The 22,719-nt window shown below is 43.5% G+C and overlaps 1 protein-coding gene across 1 annotated transcript in view; it reads left to right on the forward strand.

The window, feature by feature from the left end:
- The window catches only part of LPP (LIM domain containing preferred translocation partner in lipoma), a 243,942-nt gene that overhangs the window by 93,717 nt on the left and 127,506 nt on the right, over positions 1-22,719 (forward strand). The window contains exons 5-6 of the mRNA XM_075571029.1: positions 15,514-15,626; positions 19,949-20,071. Coding sequence (XP_075427144.1) covers positions 15,514-15,626; positions 19,949-20,071 — 236 coding nt within the window. The remainder of the gene's footprint in view (positions 1-15,513; positions 15,627-19,948; positions 20,072-22,719) is intronic.

A 22,719-nucleotide genomic window follows, 5' to 3' on the forward strand; every position in this document is an offset into this window, starting at 1 on the left:
ACAGCCACCTGGCAGCGAAAGCATTGAGCCCTTTCTATTAATCCCTAAACATTTGCAGGGGCGAGCACCTTAACCCCTCGGCTGGCAGAGTGTCCTGCCATTATTGGAGGTGCAAGGCGTTTGCAGATCCGTCTGGTATTTAACACAATTATTGGCCTTTTCCACTTTTGGAAACAATGTCTATGGAATGGTTACATCTTAAACATGCCCTTTAGTAATTGATTTACAGAGGAATCATTCTTTCCCCTTTTTGAGGTGGCCATAATGAGATGTAAGATAGTAAATTCCACCATCGATATGGCTGCATGCAAAGCTGAAAGTTGGTTCAGTGACGCCGTGGTCCACACTGCTCGACTCAAAATACATTGCTGCTAGACTCGCTCTCTCTGTAAGCCCCAAAACCGCTGCCAGAGATTCACATAGCCATCCCAAACAAAAATAAACGTGTCAAGAACTTCGTCAAAAAATAGTTTTTCTTTCTTGGGAAACATCGTAGTAGGACTGTTGATTTTAAATGTTTTTGGAGGGGTTCCTGCTTTACCCGGTCACTGGGGGACCGGTAATGCACACCAGAATGGTATAGTCTAGTTGTTTGTACGTTACTTTGCATTTGCCAGTAAAGGGTTGTTAATAGAATTTGTGGTTAAAAAAAAATAGCCATTAACCGTAGTGTCCAATCTGTGTATCATTGCTTTCCCCTCACAATGTGGTTGTGTGTCTGACCTGCAGACTCTTTTTGGTAAGGGCTATTTAAGTTTTTCTGTGATTACAGTAAAGGAGGTTACCTGGAAATATTCCCCTGGCTATTAGCCGGTCCCCAGGGGTTACGACAATGGGTATGTTCAGGAAATCATACGGTACAAGCTTCCTCAATCTTGCCAAAGAGACACATTTGCACATTGCTCAACTTCTGCAAAACACTTATTTCAAATCTGGTGAAGAAGAAAATGTGAACTGTTCTTTAAAAAAAAAAAAAAAAGAAGAATTCTGCATTTCTTGCTTAAAACAGCTTTCCCGTCAACTCCCACAGCTTTGTAGATGATTAAATGAAGTTTTCTATATAGCTGTCATACATAGATATCCGTCTGCAGGGGAAGATATTTTACTGTAAGGTTCTGCTTGATTTAAAATTTGAATATATATATATATATTTAATTTGTTTTTGCTAGCTGGTTGGTTCCATTTCTCAAAGTGCAAAAAAAAATATGACTTTGACAATTGTTGTACTAATGCTCCCCTCTGACCCCCTCCCCCCCCCCCCCTCCCAGACTTCAATTCGATAGCCATCCTTTTCATGGTAGACCCGGACAATTTCACTGGATGACGAGCAACGTAATGCACAGCTGCAGCAGGGTTACACTCCCCAAAAGCAAGGTTTAAGGGGGTTGTCCTAGCTCGCCAAGTGCTGCACGCCACTTCAGTAGGCATATCTAGGATGTCTTCCTCGCACAGAGAGACTGTGTACTTCAGTACCATAGGGATGCTAACCGCCTGCTAGCAAGTTTAAACTTCCCACTCATCTGTACAGCCGAGCATGGATCTGCGTGTCTCCGGGACAAACCTCTGAGTAACCCCAACTGGCTATGGAACTGCGATCGACAGGGACATGCATAGTTTCCCCATCCATCTAAAATCATGGAAGACTGGGTGGTGACCAATCAGAGCACGGATGCTACATGCCACCTAATCACAGATTGAGGGCTCGCCTGTGATTGGCCATTCAGGGCCGTGAGTGGAAGACAGAGATTTGGGACAGCCCAGAGGTGGGCTTAAGGGGAGTGAGAAATTCGATCCGACCAATGGGAATCATGCCAATAGGGCCAAGACCCAGCAAAGGTTCCCAGTGCCGGCTGATGCCTTCTGTGGAGATGGTCGCCTCAGTGTACGTGACTCCACTTTTGGAGCGACCGTTCCCCTGGTAATGTCAACACCACTCGCCACTCCTCCAGTGTCCCAAGCACTTCACCCAACCCACATTTAGACGGCAGGCTCGGATTCCATGGTGTACTGGCTGACTAAGTGAATTACCAGGCCAGCATACAAGTATATTGCATCTCACATTTCACAGGGAGGGAATAAATGGTTACAAGGGACAACATAACACAGGTTGGCCGTTTTGGCCACACTAAAATAGACTTTTCGCCTGCAACAGGCATCCATCTTGACTGGTAAGGTTAACCGCCGTGCTTAACCTTTAATGTGCTGGCTAGGCTGCCCTTACCATCACAATGCTGTCAGTTTTTCTGGGTTACTGATGTGTGCACGATTTAAATAAATTAGCTCTCCCATTGTAGTCTATACAAAGCAGGGACCTGTAAGTAGTTGATCATACATCTTGTAGACGGCAACATTATGGATGAGTGCAAATCTCTCAATGTCCAGATAAAATAAAGCTCAGGATAAAACCATAATGCAGGATGGGTGGCATGATGAATATTGAATGAGTGGTTAATCACAAGGACATACTCCTAACCTTAATCTGGAACTTATTCCAGGGCAGTGGGTCATAAACTACATTTTGATACAATCTAACAGTTTTGATTTTTTTTTTGGGGTGTGTTTTTGAATCCAAAAATCCTTTTGCGTAGAAAAGCGCATTCTGTATGGATACACATTGCAGCACGAGGCATGTATCCTCTCCAGCTAGTTTCAGTGTTTGCACATGCCCATCAAATCTGCTATTAACATGTCCTCACTCCTCCTGGTTTCCATTTAAATTTATATATATATATATATATATATATATATATATATATATATATATCCAGAAATCAATAAAATGTGAAAACTTCTGCATTTCAGAATGAATGGAAATCAAGATCGTAAATCAAAATGAAACCACCCCATTATGAAAGCTTGAATAGTTCTGAAAATATTTACGATATTAAATATCTTTCCATCAGGAACAAGCTTGGGGCGTATACCCTCCTGTTGGTATTTTGGTTGGAAGATATTCTGGTCTTTCTGCTGTGTAACCGGGTAATTCACACAATTTGTTAATGTTTTATATTGTATGTTCTCATTACAAGAGCCGATTTCCCTCAAATCTCCCTTTTTGTTGTTATGCAGATTTCCCAATCGCTGTCAATTTGATGGCGTCAGGAGCAAGGTGCTTCCGCTTGGAAGAAATAGTGAGAATAAATGTCAATACTTAATTATATATTTCTACAATACCGATATTCTAATTGTTAGGGCCGTATGATTCAGCCATGTTTGTTATTCCCATCAACAAGAAGGTTTAGGGTTTTTGGGCCCGGATTTTCTAAACACGAAGAATGGAAGTTAAAACCCCAGATGAGAGAGAGGTAAACTTGAAACCCAGCACTACACCAAACACTGCTAATCATCTGAAGTTGGTTGACACTTGTGAAAAATTCCTCTTTAACAAGGAGAAATCCATCTAGCTCTAGTGAGCGAGGGATAACTTGTCTAATATCGTAACCTGAAGGGGGAGAGGTGAGAAAAGAGGTATCCTCGGAAAAAAGAGAATTCAGGTGAGGAATTGTCAGGCATTTGCAGTGTACGTACGGTATAATGTCCTCAAACTACCCCATTCTGCTAGTAGAGGAAGGGTTTCTCCACAAGCTGTGAATTCCAGCTTCTAAAGCAGAAATAACTCGCGAGGCGAGTATTTATAACGGGGATTCCTTGCCAAAAATGAGAACGCTTTATCCCCATTCCCCAAATCACCCCCCCACCCCGCCCTCGTGCCAAGGCATTCATCCCCTATACGTCATCTCAATACCTGCTCTTTGCCCTCTTGCTGTCAGGAAGGCTGGCAAAATAATGCTTTGCAGGAAATGATCATTACTGCCCACGTTCTTTATAGATTCACCCCATCTTACAACATGTCAAAAAATAAAAATAAACAGCTTGCTGGGCTGTTTATAAAAATGATGTTACATTCTCATTTAATTCTGGAATTGACAACTGGTCCGTAGAAGATGGTTCTGCAGAGGAGGTCACGTTGGATTAGTTGATAAACAGGACCATGCCATAAAGAATGAACGTTTCCTGTTCTGGAAATTTCCGAAATCCCTAGTGGAGTTGTTAGGAACACGTTGAGGTTACCCTTTAGGAAACTTCTCCTGCAATTATCTTCTCTGCAGCTCACCGAGCAGTACGGTTGCTATGACGAGGTTCGACCACCGCGCTTGTAATTGCTTGAGGTGTGTTTGTAGGAAACTTCTTTCCTGCATGTGCCTGTGGGAGACCGGACCTCGTTAAGCATTTGGATTCAGCCTAGTAAAGCCTTCAACAAAATTACTGTAGGCTCCAGTCAATATTGGTTTGGCGATTGACCTTCGTGGAAGAGGGCAATACAGGGCATCACTAACCTTTGCATGTCATTTTAATCTGCCTTCCCTGGAGTTTGTCTGCCTGAATATGCACATTATGCCACCAGGTTGCAATGTTACCAGGTAGCTGGCACACTGCATAGTTCCAGCCCTGACATTCGTCATTCTCTGATTGTCCGCCCTCTGGTCACCACTGATGTTTAGATCCCAACCTGGGATGTAAATAACTGTCTATCTATATATTATTATTATTATTATTTATCTCACCAAATGTCTGTTTACATGGGACTGTAAACACGAATACGTCCGAAATCGCTGCAGTGAGCATAGCGCTCATTCAAATCGCCAAATATGACCTTGTTTCATAGCACCCATCTCCTTTATTACAAACTGTCCGTCCCTTGCCCCAGCTACGCCTTCTGGCAATTCAGTAGACTTAAAATATAGAAAGTATAGAAACGTGATCTGCTTCAGTCTCATAACGTGCTCATTTTGCTCAGATCTCGACATTTATTTAACATATATTTGAACAAGTTGCTGATTTCTGCAGCCCACACACACGGCTGTCGCAGCACATCTTGTCCGGCCTTCTAATAGCTATTCTCTTATGTCTCCTAGTCCCCAACTATTTTACTGCTCCCTATCCTCAAGAGCAGGGGCGGGCAACTCCAGTCCTCAAGGGCCACCAACAGGTCATGTATTGGGGGTATCCCTGCTTCAGCACAGGTGGCTCAATCGAAGACTGCACTACCTGTGCTGAAGCAGGCATATCCCCAATACCTGGGATTGGATAAATCTGTGATTTCCCTCTTTGTTTTTGCTGCGTTGAGCAGCCTCTCCCCTGTGACGATGGTGTCCCCTCGTTCTACTTTTCTTGGAGAAACTGAGCAACTTTGTGAAGCACAAAGAACCTGTTTAATATCAACTTTCCAGGGGGAAGAGTAATATGTCTTTGTGGGCATAGAAAGTGTCACTACGGCATACTCGGTTTCTACAGCCTTGTGTATCTCTCTGTAATAAGGAAGATGAACATGTGACCTTTAACCCTTGCAGTCCCTGTTTCCTCATATTCCTATAAGTGAAGAAGGACAGTACTCCTGTTCCTCTGTGCATAACACAACCTGACGTGTCACTTTCCCCACTTCTGTATTTAGTTTCTACCGTAATGTTTGTTTGTTTTTTTTTGCCTTCGTTATTTTTACAATATTGGTTCCTTAATCGACTTGCGTACCCGCAAAGTAGTTCCTGTTGTAACGATTCACCAGGTTATACTTAAAGTGCACAACCACAAGAACAGTGTCTTTTGTGTTAAGCTTTCTTGCTGGAAGTTTTCCTTTCTGTCTTCATATTATACCATTAAAAGACTGCCCAGACCTTACCCTCCCTTCTCATTGTTGTTTCTGCAATAATAACGTGTTCTGGGTCCACGTTATCAGCTAAGCTCATCTATGGGCCTCTAAAGAATAACCTTGTATTTGTAAACCAGGTTTAGGGTTTACGTAGAAAACCTCACTATACTTTATTGAAAGGTAAAGCCATAATCCGTGTGTGTGTGTGTATATCTCGATCTAGCTCTGCGTATAAGTTCTGGTTCTGTCCCCTTTTTTTTCTTTGTTGCATATATACTTGGAAATCATTCAGGAGTTGTGTATTATAGAGAGGATATGGTGAAAAATAATACTTGCATTTCACATGACCAACTGCGTTCTCATCTCGTCCTTGTGATTACCCCACTGGCTCCCAACTCTGTTACAATATGTCATGTAGCACGTTTCCATGTACCATCCGTTTATGGACCTGTGTAAGCACGTTAATCCTTTATTATTGCCATTGGACAATAAACATTAGTCAAAAGAATGAACTTTTTTGTAACCTCTCTATCCCCCTCTCTGGTCTCACTCTCTCGCTCCTGGGGAGAAGGAGTCACTGCTGCCTTAGACCGAGCCCACACACCCCACTTGCTTAGGCCGCGCTCATGTTGACGGCGCAGGTGCGCACTCCGGCAGCCCCAGCGATCTGTGCACTTGGCTGCAGGAGATTGGGGAGGCGTGGGCGTGGGGGTCACGTCACGAAGCTGGTTCGCCCTCATTGGCAAATGTGCAGTGGAGTCCGATCCTGAAGCGGCGGTGTATGATAGAGCAGGGATGCCTCTGTAACCCCGGTATAACACGGCCATTGTGTGTGTGGTCGTTAGCGGTACAGGCGGTGTATGATAGAGCAGGGATACCTCTGTAACCCCGGTATAACACTGCCATTGTGTGTGTGGTCGTTACCTGTACAGGCGGTGTATGATAGAGCAGGGATACCTCTGTAACCCCGGTATAACACGGCCATTGTGTGTGTGGTCGTTAGCGGTACAGGCGGTGTATGATAGAGCAGGGATACCTCTGTAACCCCGGTATAACACGGCCATTGTGTGTGTGGTCGTTACCTGTACAGGCGGTGTATGATAGAGCAGGGATGCCTCTGTAACCCCGGTATAACACGGCCATTGTGTGTGTGGTCGTTACCTGTACAGGCGGTGTATGATAGAGCAGGGATGCCTCTGTAACCCCGGTATAACACGGCCATTGTGTGTGTGGTCGTTAGCGGTACAGGCGGTGTATGATAGAGCAGGGATACCTCTGTAACCCCGGTATAACACGGCCATTGTGTATGTGGTCGTTACCTGTACAGGCGGTGCATGATAGAGCAGGGATGCCTCTGTAACCCCGGTATAACACGGCCATTGTGTGTGTGGTCGTTACCTGTACAGGCGGTGCATGATAGAGCAGGGATGCCTCTGTAACCCCGGTATAACACGGCCATTGTGTGTGTGGTCGTTACCTGTACAGGCGGTGCATGATAGAGCAGGGATGCCTCTGTAACCCCGGTATAACACGGCCATTGTGTGTGTGGTCGTTAGCGGTACAGGCGGTGTATGATAGAGCAGGGATGCCTCTGTAACCCCGGTATAACACGGCCATTGTGTGTGTGGTCGTTAGCGGTACAGGCGGTGTATGATAGAGCAGGGATGCCTCTGTAACCCCGGTATAACACGGCCATTGTGTGTGTGGTCGTTACCTGTACAGGCGGTGCATGATAGAGCAGGGATGCCTCTGTAACCCCGGTATAACACGGCCATTGTGTATGTGGTCGTTACCTGTACAGGCGGTGTATGATAGAGCAGGGATGCCTCTGTAACCCCGGTATAACACGGCCATTGTGTGTGTGGTCGTTACCTGTACAGGCGGTGTATGATAGAGCAGGGATGCCTCTGTAACCCCGGTATAACACGGCCATTGTGTATGTGGTCGTTACCTGTACAGGCGGTGCATGATAGAGCAGGGATGCCTCTGTAACCCCGGTATAACACGGCCATTGTGTATGTGGTCGTTACCTGTACAGGCGGTGCATGATAGAGCAGGGATGCCTCTGTAACCCCGGTATAACACTGCCATTGTGTGTGTGGTCGTTACCTGTACAGGCGGTGTATGATAGAGCAGGGATGCCTCTGTAACCCCGGTATAACACGGCCATTGTGTGTGTGGTCGTTACCTGTACAGGCGGTGTATGATAGAGCAGGGATGCCTCTGTAACCCCGGTATAACACGGCCATTGTGTATGTGGTCGTTACCTGTACAGGCGGTGCATGATAGAGCAGGGATGCCTCTGTAACCCCGGTATAACACGGCCATTGTGTGTGTGGTCGTTAGCTGTACAGGCGGTGTATGATAGAGCAGGGATGCCTCTGTAACCCCGGTATAACACGGCCATTGTGTATGTGGTCGTTACCTGTACAGGCGGTGTATGATAGAGCAGGGATGCCTCTGTAACCCCGGTATAACACTGCCATTGTGTGTGTGGTCGTTACCTGTACAGGCGGTGTATGATAGAGCAGGGATGCCTCTGTAACCCCGGTATAACACGGCCATTGTGTATGTGGTCGTTAGCGGTACAGGCGGTGTATGATAGAGCAGGGATGCCTCTGTAACCCCGGTATAACACGGCCATTGTGTGTGTGGTCGTTACCTGTACAGGCGGTGTATGATAGAGCAGGGATACCTCTGTAACCCCGGTATAACACGGCCATTGTGTATGTGGTCGTTAGCGGTACAGGCGGTGAGATTCCCAGGCGGAGAAAGTGGTAGACAATTTAACAATAGCCAATCCCTTTCTATTTGTTTGTTACAAGAAATCAGTGTTGAAATTGAATTCACAGAGCTGCCCCCTCCCCCTTCCTGTATAACAGTGTGTCTCTTGCAAACGGTGTCCCTGCTTTTTGAAATGACACGTCGAACATGAAGTGAAAGAGACAACGTAACATAATGGAAACGGAGGGTGGGATTTTGGGAGGGTTTTTTTCTCATATATATTTAGAGTTTTAGAATAATTGGGAACAGAAAAGAGGAAGGGGGGTGGGTAAGAGAGAAGCGAAATGCCACCAGCTATGCCTAGTTATTGCAGACAATCTGAGAGAAATGTTGCAAATGTGAATGAACAGGGCACATATATTAGAAAGTGACAAAATTAGCGAGAAGTTACTAACCAACAAAATGAGAAATAAGAGTATCCACAATGAAATTGTGTGTGTGTGTGTGTGTGTGTGTGTGTGTGTGTGTGTGTGTGTGTGTGTGTGTGTGTGTGTGTGTGTGTGTGTGTGTCGCATTAACGTACACAATGGGTCCAGAGCATGTATGTAAAGCGAAAATGTACTTAAAGTGAAGCACTCCCTTTTCCCCACATATCGATGCGTGTACAGTACTGCAATCATCATATACGTGCATAACTGATGTAAATAACGCATGTGTAACAGTCTCTATAGTCTCCCCGCTTGCACACAGCTTCGGCGCAGGTAGGGAGCCGGTATTGCTTTTCAGGACGTGCTGACAGGCGCATGCGTGAGCTGCCGTTTGCCTATTGGGCGATATGTCCTTACTCGCGAGTGTCCTTAAACCGGGGTATGCCTGTATATGTGTGTGTGTGTGTGTGTATGTATATATGTCTCACCAGGTTAGACTATTGATCCAAGGGTCCCAAACTTTATGTAAGTTTTTGACTCTGTTTTTAAAGGGAGAAGCATTTCCATCCGCATGACTTTGTTGATTCTTGGCATGTTCTTTGTTGTGATTTTTTTTTTCACAAGGCAGAGATTGAGAACCTTGCAGCGGTTAAAATATGGGAAATCCATATACGGCTGAAAGGATTTCTATTTTCAATGAGTTTAGATAATACAATGATAACCGGGTCAAGAGGAATAGAAATCTCAAATATCTCCAATCAATCCCTGCACCATTATCCAAAACGGTTGAACCTTGAGGCAAAGCCACCAAAATTTTCTTATAGACTATTTCCTTTGTTTTGCAAATCGAAGTTTTAGAAGGCGCATCCCATAATACCCACCGTTATTTGGTATATCGACCGTGAGATCCCATTTCCTCATACAGTCCTGGTCAGGGAGGCTTCCCCAAGGCTCCTGTTATATTATAGCCCCCAGACCTTTCTGATACCTCCTATTCCTACACAAACTCTGAGGTCGTTGAAGGGAAAACCTGGTTAGGAAAAGAATGACAAAATGTCTAATTTGGAGGTACTGTATGTAAACAATTCCGTATTGGGTAAAGAGAAATCTGGGCAAATTGTCATTCCTTTAGATAATACATTTCCAAAGTCATTGATTCTATTTTCCCACAGATCACATGCCCTTGTACTATATTCTAGGGGGAAGTTTGGGCTCCTCAAATATAGTTACTAGCTTAGAGAGGCGTGCCATCCCTTTATATTGGGACTTGGCGGAATAACAGATACTTCGCATAACGTTATGGTGGTTCTTCTTTTTGAAATTTTTTATTCTTTTTATCTCACCAAGAATAGACGGTACCGAGGCAGGTTTTATATGTGAGGATTATTTATCTCCGCAGCAACAAGCCTTAGGAGTGGGGGCAATGCCAGGAAGGGGTTTGCTTTAGGGTTTTATACCTGAGCCGCTAGGCCTCTTCCTGATTTGGACGCCTGCGGCGCCGCCGACCTCGCTAGTCGTACGCCTTGTTTTGCCAGATAAATTGAAATATCACATTTTGGATATCTTTTATGTGATTGATAAAGATGGATACCATGGAGTTTGCAAATGATATTTGTCTTGGTAAGATATTTATCTTTACTGATATTTTTTGCCCCAGCCAGGATAAAGGCAATGTATTCCAATTTAGTAGGTCTTTCTTGATCTGGTAAAATAGATACAGAAAGTTATGTTTAACCAGCCTGGTAGTTTCTTGTTGGGACGATCTCTGTGTATTTTATATGCAACTCCGTCCACTTATAAATAAACATTTGAGGGTTGTTTTTGAAGTTAGGGGGAGTGGGCTTTTTGGAGTAGGGCCATTGGCTGTAAGAAAACTATATTTAACCATTTCGGTTTAAGCCGCCTGTTCCTTAGAGCTGGTCTGTAGGTGTTTAGTATTCTTGCTTCCCAGCAGACGAGAGCTAATTCCTCATCTCACCATGTGAACACTCATTCATTTTAACTGATTACGCCTCCAACCATTCTCACATCGCTGAAATTACTAATTGCTATTCCTCGTATGTCAAGCAGCAAATCCTGAATAATTAATCCCAAATAAAATTAGTTGAATTGGTCCTTTTTAATTAGAGTTCCTGCTGCTGTTTGTTCTGAGCCTCTTTATTCCATCCTGTTCGGTGATTTTGGGGATGATTAAAACTGTTTAAGGCTTAAACAGTTGGTCACCTTGCAGTATAAATCTATGAACGCAATATTTCAGCTGGCATGGGGCAATCTGCATTATTTTTCCTAATACAAAACCCTTATGATTTCAGTGTTCTCAGTAAAATAAATTAAATCATCCCCTAAGAAAACTAAGCATGCTGCTGTGCTCTGTGAGCTTTAAATGGGGGCTTTAAATGCTTTAACCCCTGCACTGCCCTTCTGGTTTGATGGCTACTATGTAATTTCCAGTTCTGCGCCAGCTCTGTTTGACTTGGTCTAAGACCCAGAATACTGGTGCACACTGAGAATATCGTTCTCCAATGGACGGTCTAATCAAGGGTGTTTTCTTGCTACACACTTGACATTATGTGATCTATTCCTGCAAACTACAGGTCAGCGGTGTGCTAATTACCCTCTTTACCTTATTCCATTTTACTGGTCTGGTGGTAACTTTGGTAAGATCGGAAGAAAGATTGGCCTGGATTGTCACACTGCTTGCTTGGAGTTGGTGGTGGGCCACTTGTTGGCAAATACTTTTTGGTGAGATGTTCCAATAAATACTGTAGGCTTGGAGTGCCTTGAAATTTCATGAGGATGATGATGGTACCATACTGAATTTGATAAAAATGTCCCACTTCTGGAAAGTGGGTGAGTCTTGAGCTCAACCTTGTTGTAAGTTTGAGACTTGGAGTTGTCTTTATTAGACGCTTTTTGTGGTAGGGCGTCTCGAAGAAGCTGCCAGCCAGATAGAAAAAATAAAATGGGTGCTATTGAATTCCAGGAGCCCAGGTTAGAAAAACATTGGCTATTTGCAGTAGGATTATCTATTCTGGCATGGCCCTTCTAATCAACACAGGAGATAGCCACAAAAACCGGAATAGATCCAGTTTTGTGAGCGGGGTGAGGAGGGGCGTATGAGGCTGGGTGAGGGGGGGCATGAGTTGGGTGAGGGCGGGGTGAGTAGGGGCGCATGAGGCGGGGTGAGGGGGGCGTATTTAATAATGCTTCTTGCATGCTCACTGTCTCACGCACTCATTGTAGATGGTACACAAACCGTTTAGATTGTAAGCTCTGTAGGGCAGGCACTCCCTTATTCCTATTTAATGTCCTGTTTATAGCACACGTGTGGAACTTTTTAATATTATTCCCGTCCTATCTGTATTTTAATTCTGCGTAAGGCGCAGACAGCAGCATGAGATCTCTGCTGTGAGTGATAAGCTGCAGCGTGTAAACATTACTGAGTTGGACAAACTCCTGCAGCTTCCTCTTCCCTTTCCCTGACTGTGAAGTGCTGCTTTATGGTTCACTCCTTGATTGGCATGATTGTTTACTGGCTCACTGATTAGCAGCAGAAACACAAACATGGTGCTTCCTCCAGGTCACGCATTGTGTGTGTCAGCGCTGAAGCTGCTGGATTTTTAGAGTGCTCCAATTCTAGACTGACTGGGTTTCATGCATTGTTCTTGTATTACAGGGTGTGAGTGAAAGGCGTTTTTCTTTTCTTGCATCCAATTGATATTTTCTAGTGGCTTCCTAGTAATTATCAAGCTTTAAGGCCTTATGCTTGTGACCCTAGATTAACTTACAAATAATGTTTTTTAAAATAATAATTAAAGTAGCAATTCCTTACGCCTGTCAATTTCTGGGAGATTGAACTTTGTGCTGGTAAAATTAAAGATGGCTTATGGGGTTGTCCAAAAGGAAGCTGCTATGCCATGCTTTGATGGCTTTCTATTGGCCTGTTGTAGTGACGCTGGAATAGAACTCATATTGATTTTCCAAAAGGGACCAGAAACAAATTTGGTGGGCTGGGGGGGGGAGGCCCCGCACGAGGCCCCGCACGAGGCCTCTCTACTTACCGGGATTCAGCCGGGTTCCGGACGTGTGACCATGGCAACACGGCGTAAAATGACGCCTTTGGGTCATGTGACATCACGGTTGCTCTGGTAACGTGATGGCAAATGATGCCGCAGGTCACGTGACGTCTCACAACGCCGCGTGAGGTAAGGTGGCCAACGGAGGAAGTAAGGCATGGGGGGGGGGGGGGGAGTGCGCCCCTGCCTTAAGTAACAATCCCTAAAGAACAGGGCATTTCCTGATCATTAATGTCATGAAGTTCTAGTAGTTGTACTGGTGCTGGAGAAAATCCGATCCAATGTAGGTTGGGAGACCTTTTTAGAGAATTAACATTGGAGTTTTTCCTGTATGAGATTATAATGTAGTATATATTCTTCTCTGTGTGCTGTGCGGCCCAGTACGGAGAGTAGAACTTAGAACGGTCCTTTGCTGCTGTGTGGGGCATTGCATTAGTCAGCCGGATTAGTGGAAGCTGGGGTTACAGTATATGTATTGTCTCACGTGGGATTCCTGCTGTGTGGGAGGGGTGGGGGGGAGGCTGTTGAGCAATTCTGTTTTCTAGGAATCTTGTTTTGTGAGGAATTCTAAATATTGCACACGAGAGACTCCAGTAAGCACTCTATTAGAAATCAAGATGTCTGTTAAATAAGAAAAGGTTAAAGTTTGTGTGCTTAACACTTAAAGTTTTACAGTACACTCCGCTAAACTAAATAAATGGGACATTTGTGAAAGGCGTTGTGGAGGAGACAGGTGACGCTGGCTTCGGGAGGCAGATTCTTGCATCTGTAATAGGAGCATTGTACATCAACCCTCTTACTCTTTATTTCTTAACAGTCTCTGAATCGGGCGGGCAACGCCAGTCCTCAAGGGCCACCAACAGGTCAGGTTTTCAAGATATCCCTGCTTCAGCACAGGTTGCTCAATCAGTGGCTCTGTCGAAGGCTGCACAACCTTTGCTGATGCAGGGATATCCTGAAAACCTGACCTGTTGGTGGCCCTTGAACTGGAGTTGGCCAGCCCTGGGTTAGCTGAACCTCCCGATCTTTTGCTGGGGGAACTCCAACGTTCCTGGGTTTCTCTTTTCTGGGAATCTGTATGGTGGGATCATTTCACTCCACCAGTGAGCCAAATAGAAAGTTGGGACGTGGCCTGAATTTAGGGAGCAGCGGGGGTTTCCGAAGCCAAGGATCAGAGGTACATCTCTGGAAAGATGCAGGGGACATGGCGTTAGTCCTCTATATGTGCAGGGGAATGCGCGGGGACATGGCGTTAGTCCTCAGTCTGCGCAGGGGAATGCGCACTAAGGGTTTGAACATGCAGTGACTGTTCCTTTTTATTTTGTTAGCCTCTGTGACTTTTATTCCTTTATCAAATGTTGCTGAATCCCCCCCCATCCCCCCTAAATACAACAATTATGCTTACAAACTGCAGTAACACTTCAAATGTGACAGTCGGCATACTGTATTTCTTTGTACATATTTGGGGTGAGGCGGGAACACTTGGCACTGCATTTCCTACTGGCTGCTGTACTGTTTTCCTTTTTGTTTTAACAACAGTGCAGAATCAAAGTTGTTTCTTAAAAGGAAATATTACTATGTAACACTGTTGGTGTTTGGCAGAATTTCTACGGAATGACAAGCAGATAACAGGTGGTTAGAATGTATTTTGGCATAAACACATCCACCCACTAACTGTGCTAATTACGGGCATCATTTGGCCGTTTCACTGAGCTGATGGCCAATAAACAGGACGGGTTTCATGACGACGCTTTATCGGCTTGCATTGATCATTGACTTTCAATGGCATCATTCTTAAAACATATATTTTGATGTCAGTTTCACAGACGTGTATGTGCTGCTCGGCAAACTATAATATACAAGTACACGTGGAATCCCTTATTTCCCAGAAGAGATATTTGATACTGTAACTATTGAATAGATCTCGGTGTTGCCAGTTTCTCTGGCGCGGGGGTTTCCAGAACAGGCCTGAGGAAGGCCCTGTTATTTTATTTGTATTACTTTATAAACTTTCAAATGCATTCAGATTTATTGATAAGGTGAAGAAGGGAAGGATTTTTCAAGGAAAGAGAAACTATAGATGATGATGCTATGCAGCGCACGACTTCCCCGAAAGTGTGGTGAATGCAGGGAGGAGCCTCCCAGCAGAGGTCATAGAAACTAACGTAGGGATGCTTGTGGTGGGCAAAAAGGGGGACCAAAATATGGAACAAAAAATGATTTTCAGTGGCTTAAATGGCACACTGGGTGGGTCAAAAGGAAAGTTCTTATCTGGTGCCAGTTTCTCTGTGTGTGTGTGTGTGTGTGTGTGTGTGTGTGTGTGTGTGTGTGTGTGTGTGTATATATATATATATATATATATATATATATATATATATATATATATATATATATATATATAATCAAAAAATAAATAGATGATACCGTTCTGTGGCTAACGAAATGCTTTTATTTGTGCGAGCTTTCGAGATACACTGATCTCTTCTTCCGGCGATGTTACAATTAACTAACACGGTACTGATACCTCTACATGTATGTATGTATGTATGTATGTATATATATATATATATATATATATATTTACCTGAAAGTTTGTCGCACTAAATGTATTCTGATTTTCTTTTTCTGTATTGTACAGGGGATTTCCCTCCTCCACCCCCTCCGCCCCCAGAGGATCTCCGTAATCTGCACGGCCCCCCCGGTATCTTCCCCCCTCCGCCTGCTCATGACGAAGCAATGTTTAACGTTCAGGTAAGAATGTATAAAGGAATTTAAATGACAGCGCAAGGAAGCTGGTTAAGTAGCTACAGCATACAGCACTTTACAATGATTTGTCTGTGGAATTCATGCAGCCACCTTTGGGGTGGAATCTTGGTACTACATCTGGCGTATGTAGTAGGTATGGTAATTCTATACGCAATATCTGGTGGGGGTTAAGTAAAGAAACACGTGAGGCTCAATCTGTTCCGAATATACTGTTCTCAGTCTAAAGGATATTTCAGGAAATGTTCACGACTGATGATACAGCAGCAGGAAACACTCTGAGTTTAGCATCCCACATACAACGGCGGCTGCTAAAATCGCTGGAGGATCAGATGAGATTCCACATCATGGTCATATTTGTTTGAAATGCCTTGAATTATATTTATATAATTTTATAAAGCATTCCCAGCCCCTCCAGTAACAACAAATCAAGCATTAAAAATCCCCTTCCAGAGTCAAATCAATCTGTGGCGATGTTAAAATATGAAAAATAATGCACATTTCCTTTTTGTTTTACTAAAAATCAGCATGCCATTATTAAGAAAGCTGAAGTCAAGCACTCTGATTTCTTTAGGTATTGTTTAAAGCTGCAGTTCAAGCTGCCGTTTAAAAAAAAAAAAAAAAAAAAAATATATATACTATATATATATATTTTTTTTCCCCATTCAATATGTGCATCAATACAATCTGCACACTGACAAGTGATTAGATAAGCTGCAGATCGATCCGTTCTCCTGTAATCAATCGCTTGCTCCGGGCTATTTAATTCAGTTCTTGCACAGCATTATGGGCAATGTAGTCCTGGAATATGATTGACTAGGCTTCCAAATGTCATTGTATTTCAGGGAAGTTCTTATTATAATGTCTTTATTTAAAGACGTGCTTTACAGGTGTACCCTTCTGGTTGGCAACTGACTGACTAGGATGATCAGCCGTGGACAGGCTTAGCCAGTTTTGATTTTGCATACCCCCTAAAGATCAGAAGAAGGGGATCATTCTATATTTCAATGTGTCCCCAGGTTTGCAAAAGAGAACCTTTGATATATAGAATGATCATCTGCCTCGCGAGAATAGAAGAGTAGTATTGCCATCACCGCCATGTAATAAACCAAAGTCTTCATGAATTCCTGCCATAAAGATTACAATATATAATATCGGGTGCATCTGGAGAGAACGTGGCTTGCCCAGAGGTGACTATTTCCCCTCATCATCCCGCTTCTGTGGGATCCCTGGGCTGTAGTAAATCTTATTCATTTTTAAGCATCAAAATCTCGTTTTCTTTATAGAGTTAGTTAGTCCTCAACATCGATTTAATTCCAATAAAATGCCCGTTTTGGTACAGAATTTTCAGATTCCTCCCGTGTTTATATTTCAGCCTGAGAGAAAGGGACATATTGTAACAGAACGAAAGACCATTATATAACTGCATGAAAAGCTCCTATTTCTCATAATCCACGTATATATATTCTATCTATGTTCTGTGCATCTTCCACGTATTTCTTTCCATTACTATAATTGCACATTTGATACAAAACAAGAGAATGTAACTATTGGTGCAGATTTTATAGTTGTGTGATGCCTGTGCTGTTCCTTTGGGAAGTCGCACCGAGTTACGTGAGTTTAATGGTCGTACGCTGGACTACTGTCATTAAATGTGACCACCACTAACTGGGGCAAATGTCTGTCATTTGCCCCAACTTTCCCGGGGTTGGAGTTCTGATTGCAGCCTGTATAATACGTCTTTAAACTATCTGTGGGAGGGGCGCTCGGCAATCACAAAGAAGTGGAAATAGAAACCATATTTTGCAAGTGAGTGCAGTTTGGGACACTGAGATGAATGTTGCGAGGATGAAACACCATGGCAGATGTGTGCATGTAAAAGGTCTGGTCCAGTAGTGTTGGGGGACAAGTACATAGAAAACAGAACAAATGGAAAATACACTTTTGATCCATTAATAGAGGAAATAAATTATCTGCAGAGGCTGCAAGCTTAATGAGCCATTTACCACCGAATCGAGAGATGCATTTTTTTTAGCTGTAGCTCTGTGCAAGAGCAGAATAAAAATTCGGTAACGGCTATGCAACACAAATGTCACTGCTACTTATTTGATTTAAAAAAAAAAAATCTAACTTGCTCTGTCATAAGGCTTGTGACTTTTGAGACCGCAGATGGTCATGTACAATAATATCTTTCATAAGCTGGAGAGTTCACGTCTAGCTGAGAACAAAATTCACTGTAAGACCAAACCTTAGCGATATGTAATACCAGTGCGCATAGGCGCAATTATAATGTTAATAGAAGTGATATAATCAAAACTCAAATGCAAAGGAGAAAATCTTTTGTAAAGAAATTCGGAGGGAGCTCCTTCCCAGGTTATAAAATGTATAGCAGTGCTATATCGTTCCCACGGGGGGGTCCAGGAACTTCAAAGGAGACTATGGTATAACAGACCTCCATAATAATTACTTTACCCTTTAAGGTCCGTATCCAAGGACCTGTTCTAATGTTTATTGCGCCCATCTATTCTGGGTAACAGAAAGAGGAGGTTCCATATTGGACCCATCTGCTTGTTTATAAACCAGTGTTTTCTTTGCTGAAATAGATTTCTAAAGAGCTTCTCTATTTAATGATGAAGGATGAGGAAAGGTTTGAAATAAATCAGAAACCTTGTATGCTCTCTCAAGAAATAGTTGAAGGACGTCTTGAGACGGACTAGCAAAATAAGTTGATATTTGAACAATTTTTTGCGTAACCTCAAATATTGTTCTTTTGGTCGACCTCTTGGAAGGGATTTAGGGTGACAAATAAATTGGGTTTATAAAAAAAAATCTGTGTGAACATCAAGTTCTAGATTAAGAAAGACCAAAGATCACCTTAATTTTGTTTTTGTTTTTTCCAACAGAATATCTTTTTAAAAGAATGAAAAACACACACAAGCATTTATAGTTATTGTTTGTCAAACAATAATGGAACAATAATATTGCACAAAAAAAAATCAGCGGGAAAAACATTTTTTTATGGGATTTTTTTCCCTTTGGTAAATCTGTTTTTTTTTTTTTAAATCTATTTAGCACTTTTTCTAGTGTAGGAAATGATGGAATGTCGTGGCCTAGGACACTGTGTGGGGCCACGTGATGGATTGATGGGGTTTGGTGATCGTGTCTTGTGGATTAATTGCCGTTAGGAGTCCCCAGCAAAATGAGAACATTCTGTCCTGCACAGACGTGGGAAAAGCTGTCGGGTTTGGGTTGGTTTATTAGTGATGGATTGGCGGTTTTTGAAAACAAAAACCAAAAAATAAATGTTTTCAAGGTCTGTTCTTTTAATACACGCGTGTTCATTTCTAACCCCGGACACAGCCGCAGTCTTGCATTCAGGTTCACTTAGTAGTTGGTATATAGGATCTATTAAAATATGTTCTACAAGTGTTTGGAAGATAAAACCGTTGAACAGAGCGAGAGAAAAGATTCACATTCCTCACAAATACGAAGAGATCTATATGATAAATGTCCTTTCCAATGAATGTTTGACAGCACAATTTAGTGCAGAAAGGGGTGTTATTAGCACATCACTTTTATAGCAAGAATAATGCTCTAATAGTGGACTATATTAACAGCCTTTTTTACTTCGTAATAAGGGAGCAGAATATATCGGCCTCTGTTCAGGTATGATGTATGACTAACTTAAAGGACAAACAAGCCCTGCACGGGAAGTCAAGCATTCTGGAATAAAAATGGCTGGTTGATGCCCCTGGTTCACTGCAAGAGACCACCTGTCAGATGTACCCCGATACATGAAATAAAACATATTGTAACGTAGGAGGGGAGAGACCGGGAAGCCGTGATATGTAATGTGCTCAGTGCTAGTCCTTCTGCTCTGTGCTAAATCCTATATTCCATCCCATTTGCTGCCAGCCTGAGACTATGTAACAATCTGCAAACAGTTTGTATTTACTGTAATAAAATACATACACCTGACCCACTGTTCTGTGCAGGTAAGCATAACGCGGATTAACAAGTGGATTTAACAGACTGTATGTTTACGTTATTAGAGAAAACTGAGCGCCTTTGTGAAAAATATATAGTTGTGGAAGTAGCACCACTCTACACCACTCGATTTTCAAGATATCCCTGCTTCAGCACAGGTGGTGCAGTCTTTGAATGAGCCAATGATTGAGCCACCTGTGCTTAAGCTGGAATATCCTGATAAAACCTGGCCTGTTTGTGGCCCTTGAGGACTGGAGTTTCCCAAACCTGCAATAGACTGATACACTCTCATCTCATCCTGTGATATCCTTTCCACTTCACAGATGAATACTGGGGGGAAGACCATTGAAGAACGGCGTTCTAGTTTGGATGCAGAGATTGACTCCTTGACGAGCATACTGGCTGATTTGGAAAGCAGTTCCCCGTACAAGCCACGCAGCCAGCAGGTACGACTGGTGTAATATGAACTATACATTTCTCATTAACGCTCGGTTTAACGGGAATAATGCTGACTGTTTTTACACAAGCTCTAATGTCCTTTGGTAGGAGCACTCCACCGTACTGCGGTATACAGCATAGAAAAAAGGGCACGAAGGAACCCCCCCCCCCCCCCTTTAATCTGGATGGCGTATACTTCCGCTTCTATATGATGCCTGTAAGGCAGGACTGGCCAACTTTAGTCCCAAAGGGCCAGAAATAGACCAGGTTTTAATGATATCCCTGCTTCAGCACAGGTGGCTCAATGAATGGCTTGGTTATTGACTGAGCCACCTGTGCTGAAGCTGGGATATCCTTAAAACCTATTGGTGCCCCTGCAGGACTGGCGTTGGCCAGCCCTGCTCTAAGGTATTAATTGATATAGAGAGTGATGCTGTTATTTCCCATATTTTATGCCAGTTCTCTTGAAATGACAGCGTTCCCTTCTCTTTCCCAAACTATTGCAAATGTGGGCTTCACTTCAGGGTTTGTTTCTATAACAAGTTTGTATATCGAGGATAAATTATGACCTGTGACACCAAGACACAAGAATATTGTTTCCAAACCATTGGTTTTTCTCAGCAATACTGATTTCTTGGTGTGTGCGTCGGTAGTGTTTCATCTGATTATGGTGCCTCTACTCACCCTCGGGCCATTTGTTTTTCTCTAAAATAACTGAAAAGTTGGCTCATGTCCACAAATGGCAGCTCTGAAATTCTGGCCGATTTCCATCTATGAAAAGAATCCATTGTTTGTGAGTAGGTTTCTGCGCCTCGTCCCCTGGGGGTGTAAGCGGGGCTGTGCCGGCCTGTCCAGCAGGGTTGGGACGGGGAGATGTTACTGTGCGTAGCTGGTTTAGTCATATCATTGACTAGAAGATGACCACAAATCTGTGTGTGGTTTTGGGATCCTACTTTCAGAACCTGAGTAGCAGAAAATAAGAAGCAGGGGTTAGCCTGGAGACCCCTTGTTGTGCCTGTTCTAATAATGGTGCACACACCCTGTAATTATTAGTGAATAACGGAGACGTTGACCGTACGCACTGGCCTCCTCTCTGCCCTCTTCACTTTTATTTCACCTTCTCTTGATCCGTCCGAGTTGCTTACAATCCTGTTGATGTGGTATTGGGAGCGGAACGTCCCCATTGTATATTCCACAGCAGTCTCACGTGCTAATGTCGTTTGCCTAACAGGAAAAAGCTGTCATAGAAAAATACAAGGCAGCTGTCCTATTACCTTCAATTAATAAAATCCGAGGAATTAAGTTATATGGGGGGGGGGAGGGGTTAATAATAATCTTCTATATGTAACAACCCTATGACCCTACCCAAAGAGCAAACCTAATACAGCTATAACAAAGTAACAATCCAAGACCAGCACTTCTTAAACTGGAGGAGCTTATTATTGCATTTGAAAGCAATGAAAGGGAACATCTCTCTGTACATCTATATGTATATAATCTGCAGCCTTTGTGGATTCACTGCTGGATGACGTCTCCCCAATGATCCAGGCACTGCGGTTACAGTCTCCTCAATGTTGCGCCAACACATTTTCTGATTTTTATCCTCCCGTCTTGCTTTTGGTCATCTTCGGAGGCCGCGGTCCCAGTGTGCACTGTAGCACGCGCGGCCGGGGGGGGGGGGGGGCGGCGTTGTGTGCACAGCGCTTCACCGCGATATGCGGTCCAAGTGTGCACTGTAGCACGCGTGGCCGGGGGGGGGGGGGGGGGGTGGTGTGTGCACAGCGCTTCACCGCGATCTGCGGTCCCAGAGAAGATGCAGGAGTTTGCGACGGGGTGCATGGCTGGGATTTTCCAGGGTCGTGGCCATGACCTCACGCAGCTCATCCTCATTGGCTGAACCGCCAAGAGGGGGTGTGTGGCCACGCCTCCAGCGCAAGTTGCAAATACAATTTTTTGGCACTGTCCTCATTTGCATGTCATTTCCCAGAATATCTTGCTGCAGTCTAAGCACTGTATGCTATGTGATTAATGGTGAAAAGCAGGGTTGCAGACCTGTCTAAGACATGTGAATTTGCTCACAAGTTTTTTGTGTCTGTATGAATGTATGAATGCACGCACGCACGCACGCACATGCATACAAACGTGCACATGCATACGTGCACATACACGCATTCATGCACATACATACACGCATTCATGCACCATACATACACACATGCATTCATGCACATACATACATGCATGCACATACACACTACACTGGTTTGTATAGTACTGCAAATTTACTACAGATTTTATTGTACCAGAAAACGTACAAACTCTTATTTCCAGAAGGGTGGTTAATACTTGAATAAGTTCTACTGAAGGCTCCTATTCTAGCTAAAATCTCAAGCCTGCAGGGGTTTGTAATGCCCAAACCTCCCCTTCTACAGTGGTGACGTCCCAGTGTTCAGTGATACTTACATTACGTCATTGTGTTAAGATCAGGCTGATGGTGTACACTTACAAGCCTTGTGATCTTGCAATTACGTCATAAAACCACTGAATGATTGGAAGGTTCTGGTAATTACATCATAATCCACCGCAGACACTGGTGCGGGCTTCCATTTAAACAGAATTCATTTCCCAACACAGCGGCAAGAAAGATGCATTGGGA

Source organism: Ascaphus truei, chromosome 14, assembly GCF_040206685.1.
Source record: "Ascaphus truei isolate aAscTru1 chromosome 14, aAscTru1.hap1, whole genome shotgun sequence".
Classification (NCBI taxonomy): domain Eukaryota; kingdom Metazoa; phylum Chordata; class Amphibia; order Anura; family Ascaphidae; genus Ascaphus; species Ascaphus truei.